General features: G+C 48.8%; 2 protein-coding genes across 2 annotated transcripts; one reads left to right on the top strand and one right to left on the bottom strand.

Annotated features, from left to right (window-relative positions):
• Positions 1–2,200: 2,200 nt before the first annotated feature.
• LOC109762725 (uncharacterized) lies at positions 2,201–3,907 on the bottom strand. The gene is made up of 3 exons (XM_073499578.1): positions 3,824–3,907; positions 3,527–3,673; positions 2,201–2,881 (listed from the first exon to the last, which is right to left on the bottom strand). Exons 1-3 carry the CDS (start codon positions 3,905–3,907, stop codon positions 2,201–2,203), a joined length of 912 nt encoding a protein of 303 aa, XP_073355679.1.
• Positions 3,908–6,471: 2,564 nt separating this feature from the next.
• Positions 6,472–13,113, top strand: LOC109762731 (uncharacterized). The gene is made up of 3 exons (XM_020321603.1): positions 6,472–6,906; positions 8,331–8,336; positions 12,715–13,113. The coding sequence occupies exons 1-3, from the start codon at positions 6,472–6,474 to the stop codon at positions 13,111–13,113; spliced, it is 840 nt and encodes a 279-aa protein (XP_020177192.1).
• Positions 13,114–18,593: the final 5,480 nt, after the last annotated feature.

The following is an 18,593-nucleotide window of genomic DNA, read 5'->3' as shown; positions in this document are numbered from 1 at the left end:
GCCTGGAATGGACTATGTTCATGTGGATGGTTCTTTTTATATCTTTTTATGATTGATATGTTCATGACAATGGTGCATACTATTGGATAGAGTAACTCTGTTGCTGGATATATTGCTGTATACATTGTTGGGTATGTTGTTAAGGTCTAGGCTAAAAAAGAAGCACTTTGGGTTTTCGGTGGCTCGGGGTCGACGGAACCATCTAATAGAATCAATTAGGGTCTAGGGTGGCTCGGGGTCGACGAAACCACCTAAAGGCATCAACTAGGGTTTTGGTGGCTCGGGGTCGACGAAAACACCTAAACCTATCATCTAGGGTCTAGGGTGGCTCGGGGACGACGGAAACACCTAAAGGCATCAACTAGGGTCTAGGGTGGCTCGGGGTCGACGGAACCACCTAAAGGCATCATTTAGGGTTTTGGTGGCTCGGGGTCGACGGAACCACCTAAACCTATCAATTAGGCTCTAGGGTGGCTCGGGGTCGACGGAACCACCTAAAGGCATCAACTAGGGTCTAGGGTGGCTCGGGGTCGACGGAACCACCTAAAGGCATCATTTAGGGTCTAGGGTGGCTCGGGGTCGATGGAACCACCTAAACCTATCAATTAGGCTCTAGGGTGGCTCGGGGTCGACGGAACCACCTAAACCTATCAATTAGGGTCTAGGGTGGCTCGGGGTCGACGAAACCACCTAAAGGCATCAACTAGGGTTTTGGTGGCTCGGGGTCGACGAAAACACCTAAACCTATCATCTAGGCTCTAGGGTGGCTCGGGGTCGACGGAACCACCTAAAGGCATCAACTAGGGTTTTGGTGGCTCGGGGTCGACGAAAACACCTAAACCTATCAATTAGGCTCTAGGGTGGCTCGGGGTCGACGGAACCACCTAAACCTATCAATTAGGCTCTAGGGTGGCTCGGGGTCGACGGAACCACCTAAAGGCAGCAACTAGGGTTTTGGTGGCTCGGGGTCGACGGAACCACCTAAAGGCATCATTTAGGGTCTAGGGTGGCTCGGGGTCGACGGAACCACCTAAACCTATCAATTAGGCTCTAGGGTGGCTCGGGGTCGACGGAACCACCTAAAGGCATCAACTAGGGTCTAGGGTGGCTCGGGGTCGACGGAACCACCTAAACCTATCAATTTGGGTCTAGGGTGGCTCAGGGTCGACGAAACCACCTAAAGGCATCAACTAGGGTTTTGGTGGCTCGGGGTCGACGAAAACACCTAAACCTATCATCTAGGCTCTAGGGTGGCTCGGGGTCGACGGAACCACCTAAAGGCATCAACTAGGGTTTTGGTGGCTCGGTGTCGACGAAAACACCTAAACCTATCATCTAGGCTCTAGGGTGGCTCGGGGTCGACGGAACCACCTAAAGGCATCAACTAGGGTTTTGGTGGCTCGGGGTCGATGAAAACACCTAAACCTATCATCTAGGCTCTAGGGTGGCTCGGGGTCGACGGAACCACCTAAAGGCATCAACTAGGGTCTAGGGTGGCTCGGGGTCGACGGAACCACCTAAACCTATCATCTAGGCTCTAGGGTGGCTCGGGGTCAACGAAAACACCTAAACCTATCAATAAGGGTTTTGGTGGCTCGGGGTCGACGAAAACACCTAAAGGCATCAACTAGGGTCTAGGGTGGCTCGGGGACGACGGAAACACCTAAAGGCATCAACTAGGGTCTAGGGTGGCTCGGGGTCGACGGAACCACCTAAAGGCATCAACTAGGGTTTTGGTGGCTCGGGGTCGGCGGAACCACCTAAAGCATTCAACTAGGGTCTAGGGTGGCTCGGGGTCGACGGAACCACCTAAAGCATCACTGTAACATAACATATGTAACTATTCCTTTTGCAAATGCATTTAAACCATCAATATAACATAAGCATCACTCTAACATAAGCATTACTTTTGCAAATGCATTTAAGCATTTAAGCATCACTATAACATAAGTAACACTGGAGTTCAACACATTATACAATACACATCCATTGTTCACATTACATAGTGGAGTTCAAATGCACAATCCATCCTTTTCTCACAAAAGGATGAATAGCATAACTACTAGGTACATAAACAACCAGAGTTCACAATTAGTACTAGAACCATTCATTACACAACCATAATTCTAAGTTACTAGGTCATTGCACAACCATAATTCCCAAAAGGTCTGCAATGCCCACTAATCTCAAGTCATCTTGTTCAGTTCTGCAAGATGGCCTGGATCCCCTTGATCTTCTCCTTCAGCTTCTCCTCTGCCTTGATGAGCTCAGTAATCTTAAACTCTTGCATCTGCTTCTCTTCATTATGGTTTTCCTTGAGCTTCAGCAGATAAGCAACCTGGAGCTTCAACTCTAGCTTCTCTTGGGTGGGCTTCTCCTCAAACTTTGTGAACTCTGCATTCTTCAACTCCAAATTCATCCTAGCCTCACTCAACAATTCCTTCTCTTTCATATTCTTCAACTTCAAGTTTTGGATGACAGTTGCTTGAGCACTTGTCAGGTTGCACAGGAGTTCATACTTTTGTTGAAGCTTCTGTGTAGCTGCATCTTTCTTTGCCATTTCTGCATTCATACCAGCCACCAATTCAGCTCTGCATTGGTGCTGATATGTGACAGCAGACTGCAGATAACTGAAATCCACAACCCTATCCTGCTGAAAGTCCACAAGTTGATGCACATCTTTCACTAACTTGTCATAGTCTGCATCCAGCTTGTTCTTTTCTTCTGTCAACTGATGAATAGTTAGAGCACTTTGAAGATTATCATTCACCCTAGCAGACTTGCTCTCTTCAACCATTGACCAAAGCTTCAGCAATGCATTCTCCATTGTTGGGGGCCACTGCTCATCAACCCACTGAACAAACCCACAATTCTGACCTTCCTGGAAAAATTAGAAGGGCAAAATTTAGTACAATACAACTACTAAGAGTACTAAGCAACAGTTAGTTCATGGCAGTACCTAATGTTGGCACTAACATTAACTGGATTTGCACAGCCATTTGCTAAGCAATAGGACCACATTGTAAAATAAATTAATGTAATCCTACAATGGATGATCAACTCATATATTTACCAGGCACCAGAGTAACACTCCATTCAACTTAGAAGTTGCTAAGCAGCCATGTGCTAAGCAACAGCAGTTGCTAAGAATTGACCATTAATATAATGAAATCCTAACAGTAATAAGCAACACAATGTGAACTACTTTGCCCACCTAAATACACTACACTAGCCTGCAGCAACAAACTAGCTAATGAGACTACCTACTATCAGCAGTAAGCAATTGTTACTAACTGGCTCCACTGAACTTAATATTGAGCAATACTGCATTTGGAAAGAAGTGTAAATAAATAGCATGTGCACACAACAGGAGCATATATTTTAGCAGAAATGCATTCCACTGAACTTAATAATGATCATTCCTAACAAATTTAGCATGCACATAACTGAATCACAGGTGGCAAACAAGACTCTGCCACTTTCAATGAACACATCCAGTGCTTAATCACCAAGGCAAGAAAATTACCGGCTCTGCATATGCTAAGAACCTTCTCCCAGTCATTCTTCCTTCAAACGCAACAAGCCTCTCTGATGGCTTCCCATGCTTCTCGCACAACACTATCAGATCTAGCTCAAGACCCTTGTAATCCGGGTCCTCAAGAGAGAAAGGCACCTGCCCAAGCAAAATCCAAGTTACCATCATGTGCAGAGGACGAGGACAAATCAAATCAAACGAAATCCTAACAACAAAGACCACCTACACACAAAAATCCCCAAATTTCCTAAACCTAACCCTAACCCTAGCTCCAATGGAGTAACTTACCTGGTTCAGCCCATCGGTGGAGGTTTCTGAGTGCATGTACGGGAGGCTTGAGTTGTCGTCGCTGCTCTCGTCCTCCAGAACCATGGCTGCGGCGGCGTGCTGTGGCGGCCGGCGGTGGCGGGCGCAGGCGACGGCGAGGCAGAGAGCAGGAAGAAAGAAAGAAGAAGGCGAGCGGGGTTGGGGTCGGGGTCTGGCTCAGTCGCACATAAACGGTCCGAGCGGGCCTCGTCCGAGTCAGCGCGCAGCCAGCGCAGGCGACGCGCGCACTGGCCAGCGTGGCGCCTGACGGGCGGGCCCAATCGGTCAGCTTTAGTGTCAATACGTACAAAACGAGCTTTTAGACTTTTTTACAACGGCTAGCCCCAATCTTGGTACTGACACGTAAAAATTACCAATCTTGGTACCAATCTGCTTCCAATGCCCCAATTGTGGTACTTCTGTGCAATTTACTCCCATAGATATCTAAACTCTATTGTTCAATTTATGAACTTCATCGGGCTAGATATTATTGCTGAAAGTTGATGCTGACATCCAACAAGATCCTCATGGAGCTGCCTTTGCTGAGCATCTAAATGATAAATTTCTGATAGACTCAATACACAAATGGATCTTTATCTTATGGAATATCAGGTGCTAAAGTGTAATTTATCAGTTTAATCTACCTGATACATTTTTTTTGTTTCTGTTCCATTTATGACTGAAAATTGGTTTTTTACCATTTGGTTGATGTTTAATTAAACCATATCTGAATGCTTATTGAATATATGTTAGTTCAACTAATATTTTAAATTTCCTTTTTTACTATAGTTGTTTCCTTCGAGGAAACAACACCAAGGCGCCCATTCAATATTTGTCAGTTTAACCGATATTTGACTTTTGCATATTTTGGTACTTTGTGTAGTTCTTTCCTCCCAAGAAACAGCACCAAGGCAATATATTTTACCCTGTGTACAACAACCTGATTACAACAGTAGAGACTGAAGCTATCTTATTACATGTTTCTTTTTGCGCCCTGATGATCTGCTGCATAATATCCACATGCTATATTTCTTACCGATCATGCCAATCATGGCTTATCAATACAATTTGCTCAACCGCTCTCTCTCTCTCTCTCTCTCTCTCTCTCTCTCTCTCTCTCTCTCTCTCTCTCTCTCTCTCTCTAAATGATTATTTTCAACCATGCATGGGGATTACATGTAGCATATTAAAGACGGGAGAAAAGAAAACACAGGTCCAAGAGCGGTACAACGTATCACCACCAACAACAAAGGACCCAAAATTTCTACCAACATCACATGGGATATGAACAATAGCGCACACCTAAGCCACTTCAACTAGAGTAAACATAAACAACCTAGACTAGCTTAAGCCCATTAACAAGCGTCAGTTTTTAATTGTTTGATGATCCTTTGTAGTGGCAGCTGCATATGCAGAGTCATCAAAAACCCTTCCATTCCCCCGCCATATTCTCAAAACTACCAGTGGCACAAGGGAGTTCAGAGCACTTTCCTTAGAGGCCTGAACCCTCTCCCTGCCTCCTGCCACCAGAGTACCAGACCCTGTGCAGAACAACATGTTGGGGGGGACGACCTTGCTAAGATTATCCCATTGAAGCACCGAGATCCAAGTAATGGCGACGACAGAAAAGCCCAAGAAAAGATGTTGTATCGTTTCCTTAGAAAGGTTGCAGAACCCACATGAAGCAACATGCGAGCAGGGATCATGTTTTTGGGACCAAAATGTTAATGTTTCTAGCTCAAAGCGGGGAGCTAATGTATCGATGAACTCCATTGTCGAAATGGTTATATATGTGTGTGTGTGTGTGTGTGTGTGTGTGTGTGTGTGTGTGTGTGTGTGTGTGTGTGTGTGTGTGTGTGTGTGTGTGTGTGTGTGTGTGTGTGTGTGTGGAGAAGGTGTGAGATTTGTTGTCAATGAAAAAAGGTAGATTTTGAAATATGTTAAAAATACTAGCCCGTGCAACTGCACGGGTTGACGACTAGTGAGATCTAGTTTTGAAGATCACGTCGCGATGGTGAAAACGGATCTTCAATCAGATTTTTCATTTAAAAGATAAAACATTTTAAAAACTGGAAATCCAAAAAGATTTCCATATGCATGTGCGGTGACGTGGCGCAATCTGTGTGTTATAGAACGTGTGGCCGATGTTGTTTCCACCACACGTGTGAGCGTCCTAAGAGTCATAGGGCTTGAAAATCGGTTGAGATCATCGTCTCCAATGGCCGAGGAAGAGTTGTACTACGATCACTAACGGATTCCTTTCCTTCGTACATAGGACTAGTATATATAATTAGGCTTATATGATTACTTAGGAAAGAAGAAAAAGACAACTTAATTTCGAGACACCACGTCCGATCGAATCTCGGAACCCTCGCCGCGGCCGCAGCTAGCCATGGAGAACAAGGAAAAGTGCGTGCGTGATCCAGCAAATTAGATCGTCCCTTTCCTTGTTTCCGATACGGGTTTTAGCCAGCAAGCTATATATGTGTACACCCGCGTGCGTCTTCGCTCCTTCTCGTTCTCCCGAAAAGAAAAAAACAGAGCCTTCGCTCGTTGGTTTCCGATCCATACACACCATGATCGAATGAATCTCGAGCGGAACCCTCGCCGTCGCCAGCCGCGGCGGCCATATGGCGAACAAGGACCTCACCTTCCCACAGGTGGTCTTCAACCCCTCCACTCCGACCTACCGCCGGCACACTATCGCCTGGACTTCCACCTCGAACCCGCTGCTGCACTTGGACGACGAGCCGCCGCTTCTCGACGAGCTGGACACCCCGACCGAATCTCTCCCTCGCCGAGGCGGAACCCTCGCCGCCGCCGCAGCAGCCATGGTGAACAGATACCTCCCCTTCTTCCAAGGGGTGGTACTCAACCAGGCCACGCCGACCCACCACCCTATCCCCGGGAACGGGAACGTCGCCGCCAACTTCGACGACGAGTCGCCGCTTCTGGAGGAGCTCGACATCGACACGGGTCTCATCTGGCGGAAGGCGGTCTCCATCCTCCACCCGCTCCGCTCCGTGGACCCGTCCCTCCACGCGGACGCAGACCTCTCCGGCCCCGTGCTGATCCTGTTAGGTTGATCTCTTCACCAATGGGCCCAACGGCTCATTGGGCCCTTGACCCACGCCCTGATCGGGGGTGTCCAGCCCAAGCAAGGCTGGTGGGCCCCTGTCGCGCAGTGCTATAAAGAGGAGGTGGGGACCAGGGGCACGGGGTACGAGGTTTGTCACCGCCACGGTTCCCCACTCCTAACCCTATCCGATCCAGAGGGAGGCACTGAAGCGATGGGAAGCTCCACCGCTGCCACGGCCCACACATCCCCCGTCGCCACCACCTCACCTCTCTCTGCCATCGCCACCATCACCCTCTCCACGATGTCCTCCGGCTCGAGTTCATCAACCGCTGAAGAAGGTAGGTTTGCCGGATATCATCTAGCCTAGCGATCCAGAGGTACTATCAATGGTATCAGATGCCACTGGGTCCTAGTGATATTTACGGTAAGAGAAGAAAGAACAGCAAGATACCACTCCCCAAAGAACCCTAACAAGGCAGAGAAAAGCAAACAAAAGAACACAAAAGTACACCGGAGAAGGCCTTGGGCCGCCGGCAAAGTGCGCCGCCACTCAGCCGCGCCTGTTCCTCTCGATCCCCACACGCATCGGCAAGCCGAGGTGCGGGGACGAAGAAGCAACCCCACACGGGGCAAAGGGCACCGCAGCCAAGCCATTCGACAGCGGCGCGCTTACCGCAAGGGAAAACGCGCTACCGGCGAAGGGGGTGGCAACGGCGCAGATGGGAAGGGGAGCAGAGGGGGCGTAGCGGCGCCACGGCACTCTCCTTCTCTCTTTCTCTCTGCCACAGGAAGAAGTGGTGGATGGGAAAAAGAAGGTAGAAAGGGAAAGGGGAAGCCGCTCGCGCGGTGCGGTGGTTCGCTGCCGGCGGCGGCGGCCGGCGCAGCCGTGCCCCGCCGTTACTCCAACAGAAAAGGGCGCCGTCGAGGCGCAAGGGGAGCAGAGGAGGGCGCAGCAAGCGTCCCTCTCTCTCTCTCTGCCAAAGGAAAGGCGGGGGAAAGGAGAGAAGGCCGCGTCCGGCGCGGTGGCAACCGCCGCCGGCGGCCGGGGCGCTGCCCCTAGTTCACCGTCTGGTGAAAGAGAAGGGTAAGGGCGACGCGATGCAAATGGGAGCTAGGGTTCGGGTCGGGGGGATTGCTGTCCCGGTTTTCTTCAGACGAAAAGTGCGGTGGTCCGTCCGATCTAGATGGACGGCCACGATCAATAACCTAGATCCGACCCGGGCCAGTGGGCCGAAAGAAAGTGGGGCACTGGGCCATGTGGCCAGGCTGCCACCCGCTCGCCCGCCTTTGGGCCTTTGGGCTGAAGGGCCGTCGGACCAAGGCCGCAGCTGCGGCGCGCCCGCCTCTGGGCCTTGTGGGCCAGGAGGCGCTGCCGCGAGCGCGCTGGGCCGTGGACGGCGCGACCAGCAGTTTTTAGTTTTATCTGTTTTCTTTTGCCCATTTTTTGGGGCAAATTTATACCGTTTTTCTATTCAAATTGTCCAATAAAAAAATTTGTCTATAACAGCAAAGTAAAAGAATTTGTTTCTGAAAAGAATAAAGTCCATGAATTTTGTATTCATGTTTTCCGCTGCAAAATAAAAATAAAAGTGCTCTTTCATAACTGAATAGAACTAAAGTAAAAGATTAAATTGTTGCTTCTCTAATGCATTTTGAACCAACCGGTTAAAATTGCTTAGAGAGTAAAAGAGCACAGAATTGTTTTTGAATAGAATATTGTAAAGTTTCCGCTGCAAAGTAAAAGTTTTATCCTCCAATTAAATTGGAACCAACGGGAAAATTTAATTGGAAGAACTGTTCTTAGCATTGTTTTTCCCCTGTGGGTGAAATAAGATGCAGGTGAAATAAGATGCAGATAGTTTCTGTTATGACAAAAGAAAGATGTTTTAAAGTTAAAATATGGTATTGTTATTTTCTGACCAACGTTGATGATAACAGTACTATAATTCTATGAGTCTTATGTTCAAAGCTTAAATCTCTGATAAATTTTTGTATCAAAGTGACCAATTTTCAGAGCATTTGATAAAGATTGAGAAATGTATATTAAAAGTTTTCCGCTGCAATAAAGTTGATAATGATGATTATTTTCTTAGCAAAGTCGCTTAATAGAAATTTTATCATCACACTATTTACGAGTTATATGCATTATTTCCATTTCCGCCCAACGGTGATATGGAATTAATGTAGAAGGATGATGTTTTATTCTAATTCTGCCCAACGGTGATTTAGAATATAAGAAAGTTTTTTCAAAGTTTAATGTGCATATTTTTTTTAACCAGACCAACATGGGGTTATTTTTTATGCTCATTATTGTTGATTATTGGCTAAGTTTTCTCACACTAAAAGTTTTCCATGCTTTCATTCGTGAAAGCGAATGGCTGGGTACTTGTTACCCGAAAGATGACCAAGAAAGGTCATAACGTGAGGGAGTATGTTCTCTCTAAAGAATGGCTTCAAAAGAAAAGAATTCTTGGATATTAATCCAAGAAAAGAAAACAAATAGATCATTGAGAGTCTTGGTTGACGAATGTCTTCCATGTATTCTATATGAAGAAGATTTTTCAGTCAACACGATTTGAGATGAAACAAGCAACATGCGTGTTTAATTTGACCAACGTTGGATTAAGCATGTGTGTCAAAGAGCGTTCGGATTTATTTCTGAATTTCATGACTGCATATGCAGTCAAAAGAGCCAATTCTGGCATTTATGTTCCTTACAGGGAATTACCCGCATAGCGGGAAAAGAAGATTATGATAAAACCCGCATGGCGGGGAAAGTCTGGGAAAATACCTGCGTAACTGGGTAAAGTTGACATAGTATTATGTCAAAAATCTTATACGTCAGGAGAAATTTTGGCTAAGACTTATCCTGTGTCAAAGGAGAAAGATATGATGACTCATGTGCGTTTAATGTGTCCCACACTGGGAGAAAAGTATGGAGTAGCTATTATGCTTTCCTAGTATCGACCGTACACCTTATGTGCAACGGTCATTAAGCACTCAATAAATCGAAAGAGAATAAAAGTTACAGACGAACCTAAAGATAAGAATGATATGCAAGTGTGACTTGCAAAAGTACTAATGATAAAGAACTATTTTTGAGTTTCCGAAATGGAATGAGGAATAAGGAAAAAGTACTCCCATACCGTTAACAGATAACTTCATTACATATGAAGTAATCAGATACATGAAGTAGATACTCAAAGTTTTCTCAATTCACAAGAGTTGTGAATGGTTTTTCGAAATTGTGGCAGAAAAGTTCTTGCCACATTTCGAGGGGGAGAAAGACATATGAGATATCCATTAATGAAGAATGTGATCATCTGGGGGAGTACGACAATCATAATAATACCCCTAAAGAAAAGAAATAGATGTATTCCTCGATCTTTTACAGTTCCGAAAGCAGACTAAGGAATACTAAGACGGTGCTAAAAGTGCCATAAAGAAGAAAGTTTTAACAGAATAAACCCAAATAATAAAGTTTAAAGATACGCCATTTTTAGTAAAGATGGAGTAATCTGGGGGAGCATGGTATGAAAATACCTAAGACTCGAATAGATTGTATCTGGGGTGCATGTTGTATGACTTATACAACACCTGTTGTTAGCTCCATAAAGGAGGAATGAGTAAACATGGATCTTGTGATACAGGTCCTGTAAAACCTATTGCCTCTTGGAAGTGAAAGACTACAATTAATTTGCCTCTTGGCAATGACAGAGCAACAACAGCCCCATATGAAAGAAGTGCCAGTACCTGAGACACAGATGGTCTCAAGGAATGAGAAAATCAGATACTTCTGATTACTATAAAGTCTATGGTAGTGAAATTCAAATGGAGGTTGATCCCACCTCATTTAAAGCGCTCAATCGAGTTTTGAGAAGTGTCTGCTTATCTAAATGATAAGAGACTATGTGAGATGAAATGAAATTGGTGAATTCTGACGATGTTCGGGACTCATGAGTAATTTCCAATGGAGCCAAAACAGTAGGCTGTAAAATGTCTACAAGGTCAATGTGACTCCAAAGGAAATATGTAAAGGTGTAAAACACGACTAAAATCGAAAGGTTTTTTGCGCATTTTACACTGAATAGATTACAATGTGTGTTGGTAGCACATCATGATCTGAGTTACATCAGATGAAAGATATTATGATCTGAGTTACATCAGATGAAAGTAAAGAACACAGGGGATACTGTCTGAAGAAGTCTTTTATGGACTAAAGAAATCAAATGTTGTTTTGGGTTAAAGAAAATGAGAGGACAATTGTATCCATATAAAGTTATAGAATGGGAATTTCATTTCCTATATCTTGTGCATGCGAATAACATTCTGCTTGTTAGTAGTGATGTTAATTCGACTGCAGGAGGAAAAGAAGTTCTTGTCCTCAAAGTTTAAAAGAATGTCTCTCGTTATAAGGATCGAGATTCACCGAGAAAAGAATAAAAGGGGTATTAGGTGTGTCGCATGGGCATGCTAAGGAAAGTTTCTAAAGTATGCATGCGAGAAAACCTACGCCTGTTCTTATAGTAAAGGGTAATGATTTTGGGAACTTTAGTGTTCCAAGAGTCAATGTGAAATAGACCAAATGAATATGGTACCATATGCTTCAGCTGTTGGAAGCTTAATGAATGCAAAAGTATAACATTACCGTGACACAGTTCACGTAACCGGGTTGTTTTGGTAATGTCCAGTCCAGATATAGATCACTGGAATGGAGTCAAGGATATCGGCCTCATGCTGAAAGAAATAAGTGCTCTCAAAAGATTGTGAGTACAAAGACAGGACTCGTGAAATATACAGCGAAATCCACAATTGTCGCTGACTTTCACACTTGGAGTTTTTGTGTGGAAAAACTCTAAAGAATGAATCAATTATCATTAATATGATGTAAAGATAATGTACAACATGATATGAGGCTGAGGGACAGGCAAAAAGGTTAAAGAAACAAGTACCCGGAATTGATAATGGTTGACAACAGCGATAACCATTTTAAGTTTTTCGCTCCTATGACAACGAGTCAAGTGTTGATGCCAAACACACTGACACAGAGTTATGCGTTGTAAAGGAGAAAGTCCGGAATCATGTAGAAATGCTTGAAGCATAAAAGCAACAGACAAGTGTTTGCAGATCTGCTTATTAAAGGCTTGCCGCCCAGTGTGTTCGGAGAACACTCAGTCGACATGGGTTTTATGGTATAGTCTAAGATTTCCGGACAATAAAGGGCCCAAGGTTAAAGAATCTGTTTCAAAACAGAGGAGTGTGTTGTAGGTGTTGATTCTATCGGGAATGAACCGTGATGATGAGACATGCTCTACATGCAAATCTGTGATGGAACGAGTACTTTGAAAAGAGTTATTTCAAAGTATAAAGTTAAAAGTATAATGATGAGATCAAGGGGGAGAATGTTAGGTTGATCTCTCCACCAATGGGCCCAACGGCTCATTGGGCCCTTGACCCACGCCCTGATCGGGGGTGTCCAGCCCAAGCAAGGCTGGTGGGCCCCTGTCGCGTAGTGCTATAAAGAGGAGGTGGGGACCAGGGGCACGGGGTACAAGGTTCGTCACCGCCACGGTTCCCCACTCCTAACCCTATCCGATCCAGAGGGAGGCACTGAAGCGATGGGAAGCTCCACCGCTGCCACGGCCCACACATCCCCCGTCGCCACCACCTCACCTCTCTCTGCCATCGCCACCATCACCCTCTCCATGATGTCCTCCGGCTCGAGTTCATCAACCGCTGAAGAAGGTAGGTTTGCCGGATATCATCTAGCCTAGCGATCCAGAGGTACTATCAGATCCTACTCTCCTTGGCCCTCTTCCAGCTGCTGGCCGGGAAGCTCCACTTCGGGATCGTCCTCGGCTGGGCCACCGCCGCGTCCTTCTTCCTCTACTTCATCTCCTCCATGCTGCTCTCGCCGGGACGAGGAGGCCGTGGCGACCTCAGCCTCTACAGGTGTGCCAGCCTGCTAGGATACTGCATGCTCTCCATGACCATCTTCTCCGCCGTCTCCCTCTTCCTGCCGCGGGGCGGCGGGCTCATCTTCGTGGTGGGCATGGGGTTTGTGCTGTGGTCCACCAGAGTCTGCAGCAGGCTGCTGGTAGCTTGTAGCGGCCATGGCGATGAGCATCGGGGGCTCATTGCCTACCCGTGCTTCCTCGTCTTCATGCTCTTCTCCCTGCTCGTCATCTTTTGATGCTAGCTGTTTTTGGTTGGTATTATGCAAGAACATCATCATGATTATTATTATCTAGATATTTGTTGTTCTTTAGGTGACTATTATTCATTTTGTTCCTTCTCCTTGTGTATAGGCTGCAGATCATGCTCAGAAATATTTTGCCATGTGGAGTGTACAACTGCCTTTGATCAGTCATTGGAGAGGTTTTGCTGTGGTGCTACAAAACTATTGATGATCTACTCAGTTGGTTGTAATGATCTAATTGGTAGAGAAAAGAAAGGCAGAATCAGGAGTTCATGATAGTCATCAACAAAGTATAAACAATCAGGTCTCGCTTAAGTGTTGATGTTTTTTTTTTGTTTGGAAAAGGAGGTTAAAACCCCCGGCCACTGCATCAATTGATGCATACAACCATCTTTATTAATTATTATTCAACAAAGGCAAGATAAAAACATACGGCAAGCCACCTGAAACCATCACTTACACCTAAAAACTTGATAATGCACTCCCTATAACTAAAATCGGTGTCGTCGCCAATCCATCCACATAATGTATCGGAACCAATAGCCGGTGTAGCAAATCTAAATCGTACATTACATGCACATGTTTTAGAAGCTGCCATCATCATCGAACCGCTGACACATCTTCAGGAAAACGATCCGCATCATCCTTGCCAGTTCGGCCATCCGTCGACGCCATCACGGGCCCAACGGCACCACCTCCCCACACACAGACTGTTGAGTGATACAACAACTTTCAGAAGAGTACACCTCCGATCCGTTTGAACTTCCTGTTTACCATGACTAGTTGTCTCAGAGTACATCTTCAAAGAGACCCTAAATAGAGCCCCAAACACACGAAAAACAAGCCCTATAGCCCCTCTCACACGCGTGGGATAGGTGGCCCCTGTCCAATAGTTGTCTTCTCCATGTGAAATTTCTAGCGCGTTGTTTCCCTGGGAGGCCGCACCACTATGAAATCCGCCCTCGCCATGCTCCGCCGCCAAGTGTGCTCCTCGCCCTCCTTTGCACACTCCAGAGCAGGGTCACAACCTGCAAGAGTATACACGTGAGTGAGACCCCCTTTCCACGTGACCGAGGACACCGGCGTAGAGCATTGCCTCACATCAGACTGTGCAGACAACGAGCCTCCGCCAGTGCCAAGTACACCGTCCTGATAATCAAGTCGTGCCGCCAAGTAGCAGGCACGGGACATGGCTGCCATCCTAAGCATCTGCGGGTACATTTACCCCTACACCTCTATGTTGGAGGCGCCAGTGCTTGTGCAGGAGGTTGCAGCCGAGAACCCACCTGCAGCAGCCCTGAGCTCGTTAGATCCGCATTATCGAGGTCGTCACTTCAGGCCATGACAGCACATCGTTGGAAACTTCGTGCTTGGGGAGATATAGTGGATTTAGAAGAGAGAGAAAGAGATAGATGAGAGGATTTGACCGTGAGCTCCACCTCACCACCAAGCTCGCCCGCCACTGCTCTGCTGCATAGCACCCACCTCTGGTGCCAAGGCCCTCCGGCCGCACCGCCATTCTTTGGGCCATATTGCGTGACCATGCCTCCCATACCTTCAATGAGCTCCTAAAAAACTTAGCCCACGCTCGTGCACATGCCGTCGCATGGCCAAGTGCCAACAACCCCCCCCCCCCCCCCCCCCCCCACGCGCAGCATCCGAGCAAGGCAGCTGGTCGCACCAGGATGTGGTCAAGTTTTACAATGCAACATATTTTGATCGATTAGAGATCTCAAGTATTCGCCAGGAGATTTGAGAGCTAAGTATGGGAGGCCAATGTGGTGGCTCACCTGCGCAACATGCATGTAGTCTATGCTACAGGCTTTCTCCACAACTGTATGTAATTGTAATCTCCTAGGTCATCAATTGTTGATCCACAAAATAGGAAGGGGTCCGTCGAGAGTGGATTTTTGGCTCCCAGGCTCCATGGAGCCTGAAATTTTGAACAATTCAAAAAGGGGGATGATAGGTGCCAGCGCACCGGCCCAAACTTTGGGCCGGTCGCATCCCAGCCGTATGATGCGAGCTGTGCGGCCGTCAGATTTCGCCCCGACGCCTAGCACACCTTGCGTCCTTCCCCTTTCTCCTGAATCTTGCACCCGTTGACCCAATCTGGACGGTCCGCCACCGCGACGCCGCTCCTCGCCGGTGGCAGCACCGCGCCTCCTCGACGGGATTAGTCGCTGCACCTCACCGCCGGTCCCAGCACCAAAAAACGACTTGTCGCCATCGTCCGCTCAGACCACCGTGTTCGCCTGCAAAATAATCCCAGCCAAAAAACAAAAAACTCCATTGATTTGCCAGTAGCAGCAAAAACGCATGCAGGTTCCAGCAAAAAAAAAATCCCTGCTTCCAACAAAAACACGCCGTTGCCGCTGGTGATAGCAAGAAACGAGCTCACCGGTGTTGCCCACCCTCTGGTTGCAACAGTAATGTGACGACGGCGTCGCTCGCCAGCGGAGCTGTTGGTAGCAAAAAAATACACTGTTTCCCGCAAAAAAAGATACTGGTTCCAGCAAAAAAATGGCGCAATCCAGCAAACCCCAAAAAATGGTAGTAGCAAAATTGGCTGCGGGTTCCAGCAAAAACACAAGCTGGTAGTAGCAAAAAGTAAAAAGGCGACGGTTTCCAGCAAAAACAGACACCGGATGTAGCAAAATTCCTTGCAGGTTCCAACATATACCGCAGCTGGTTGCAGCCAAAACGCCTTGGGGTGCCTCCTGTCGCAGCATCTGTGCAACATCTCATGGCCGTGGTTCCAGCTTTTCCCCTGGCTGGATCCAGCAAATTTCACCATTGTTCCAGCACGCCGCTGCTCAACTTGTGGATTGCAGCATGGCATGAGAGCTTTTTAACAGGGCGCAGCTGAAGTGTGCTTTGTGGTGGTTTCACGGCAGCGCGGAGGAAGGGGGAGAAGAAACACGGCATGGGGAGGGGCGCGGCTGAAGGTTGGGGATGAAGGGACAGTCTGCATGGGTCCAGCAAATACACGCATCTCGTGCGGGGGACGGCTTGGGTGGGCGCATGATCCAGCGTGTCATGCGTCCGGCGGAAACTTCGTACGGCATGCCGTTCTCAAACGATTCCCATTCAAAAACCACGTCTCGAAGTTTAACAAAAATATGGAAAAAATACACATGTACATAGGGATGCAAGCGTGTAAATTTTCATGATGGAATACGTTGTTATACGATCTATACACAAAATCTCATGATAGGCCTAATAGTGTGTTCGACTGCGTGTACTCTCCAGTCATCAGGTGGCTGAACCACCTGACCGGGTCTGCTGCTGGGCTAAACGGCCAGCCCCTCTCTCTCGCTCAACGTGCGCCTGCATGTCCTGCATGCTAGGCATGTCGATGTAACCTCTCACCCCACCTCTCTATACTCTACTGATGTACCCTATATAAGCCCATGGAGGCCATGTAATACAATGTGTGAGAGTAATACAATTCAACTTGGTATCAGACGCATCTTCCGATCCACCTCTCTCGCTTCCGCCATGAACCGCCTACTCCGTCGCTCTCGCTCCGCCGACTTCGACTCGCCGGCGGCACCTACGCGACCCTTCGCCGCGGTTCCCCTGACCGCCGCGCCCCCCGCGGCCGTCCACGCTCCTGCCGCGGCCATCCCCAACCCCGCCGCGGTCCCCGCGGCCCGTCCAACCCGGCTCGCGCCGGACGTCATCCGTGGCAAGGAGCCCGTCCCCGAGGCCGCTCCCTCTTCCTCGACCACTACGGCTCACGGGCTCCACCTCGCCGTGGCCCCGGCGCCACCTCCTGTGGGCTCTCTTCGCACCGCGGGCAACGTCCCCGTCCCGCCCGTCTCCCACGGCGCCATGATCCCGCGCCTCTCCACGCCCGATGCCGGCTCTTCCTTCGCTCCCGCCGGCCTGCCGTCTTCGATCGCGCATCACTTCCAGTCCAAACTGGACTTAGAGTCCGGTAACTATACAAAGTGGCGTCATCTCTTTTATGTCATCTGCTGTAAACACAACGTGCAGCATCATCTCGACGAGGCCGCCGCCCCGCTGCATGAGAGCGCGGTCTGAATGATGACCTAACCATAGTCCTGTGGTTCTATGGGGTCGTCGCCGATGAGCTGATGGACGTCGCCGCTTCCCCGGCGAGCACCGCCTTCGACATCTGGTCCCAGCTGCACCTGATCTTCCGCGACAACCAAGCAGGTCGCGCCGTGACCCTCAGCGCCGAGTTCCGCAACTTGGTGCAGGGGGATCTCTCCGTCGCCGAGTACTGTCGGCGCCTCCAGACCCTCGCCACCGAGCTCTCCGAGGTCGGCGAGCGCGTTACCGACCAGACCCTGACTCTGCAGCTGATCCGTGGGCTGAACCGCAAGTTCCACGTCATGGCGACTCTCCTCCCGATGCAGTCGCCCTTCCCCACGTTCGCGCAGGCGCGCTCGCGTCTCCTCATGGAAGAAATCTCGGCCAACGAACGCCCTCGCCTCGAGGGGCGCCCCGAGGTCACCACCACGGCGCTCACCATCGGCACCGCCGGCACCGGCTCCCCCGCCGATCGCCCCGGCTCTGGCTCCTCCATCGACCGGGCTTCGCACGACAAGGGCAAGGGCGCGGCGTCCTCCGGCACCGACACCAACGCGCGCGGGCGTGGGCGCGGCCGCGGTCGTGGACGCGGCTCCCCCACTGCGGGTGGCTCCTCGACCGGGCGCGGCGCCGTCCCTCCCGCTGCTGGCTCGCCGCTCTCTGGGTTCTTCGCCCCCTACGGCACGCTCCTGCCCGGGCCGCCTCCGCCTCGTCCAGCCTGGGCCGCGCCTAACGCCGCGGGGGTGCTGGGGCCACGCCCTCCGCCTCCTCATCAGGCGTACCCGCTGGCTACCGCGCCGCCGGCCGGCGGCCCCACATGGGAGCAGTACCACTAGCTCTACGCAGCGCTTCAGAACCTGTCCATGCAGCACCATGGCGGCGGCGGTCAGGAGTGGTTCTTGGACACCGGGGCTTCTTCCCACGTGACTGGTATGACGTCCACTCTCTCCAAGTATTCTTCCCCATCATTGCATCATTCTTCTGGAATAGTTGTTGGTGACGGATCTCGTTTACCTATTACTGCTGTTGGCTCCACCTCCGTTTCCTCCTTCTCACTTAATGACGTCTTAGTATCACCTACTATCATCAAAAATCTAATTTCCGTACGTCGTTTCACCATTGATAACCACTGCAGTATAGAATTTGACCCGTTCGGTTTTTCCGTGAAGGACCTAGCCACCCGCAAGATCATCATGAGATCCAATAGTCACGGGGACTTGTATCCTTTCTTCACCAACACCGGCGTCTAAGCTCTCCTCACCGTCGTTGGCGGCCACGTGTGGCACGGGGCATCCTAGCAACAAGACTGTTTCTATTTTATCTCGCACTTTCCTTCCAACATGTAATAATGGTGTGTCTAAAACTTCTGTTTGTACGGTATGCCAATTAGGCAAGCAGCCACGGCTGCCTTT

This window comes from Aegilops tauschii, chromosome 5 (genome assembly GCF_002575655.3).
Source record: "Aegilops tauschii subsp. strangulata cultivar AL8/78 chromosome 5, Aet v6.0, whole genome shotgun sequence".
Lineage (NCBI taxonomy): Eukaryota > Viridiplantae > Streptophyta > Magnoliopsida > Poales > Poaceae > Aegilops > Aegilops tauschii.
Note: the sequence above shows the minus strand (reverse complement) of the source record. Positions and strands in the feature narration are given on the sequence as shown.

Bases quoted from the DNA above. Each gene is read 5' to 3' on its own strand.
- LOC109762725 (XM_073499578.1), bottom strand. From the start codon at position 3,907: ATGGTTCTGGAGGACGAGAGCAGCGACGACAACTCAAGCCTCCCGTAC. The intron at 3,674-3,823 runs GTAAGTTACTCC...TTGCTTGGGCAG, and splicing joins CCACCGATGGGCTGAACCAG to GTGCCTTTCTCTCTTGAGGA. The intron at 2,882-3,526 runs GTAATTTTCTTG...TAATTTTTCCAG, and splicing joins TCTTAGCATATGCAGAGCCG to GAAGGTCAGAATTGTGGGTT.
- LOC109762731 (XM_020321603.1), top strand. From the start codon at position 6,472: ATGGCGAACAAGGACCTCACCTTCCCACAGGTGGTCTTCAACCCCTCC.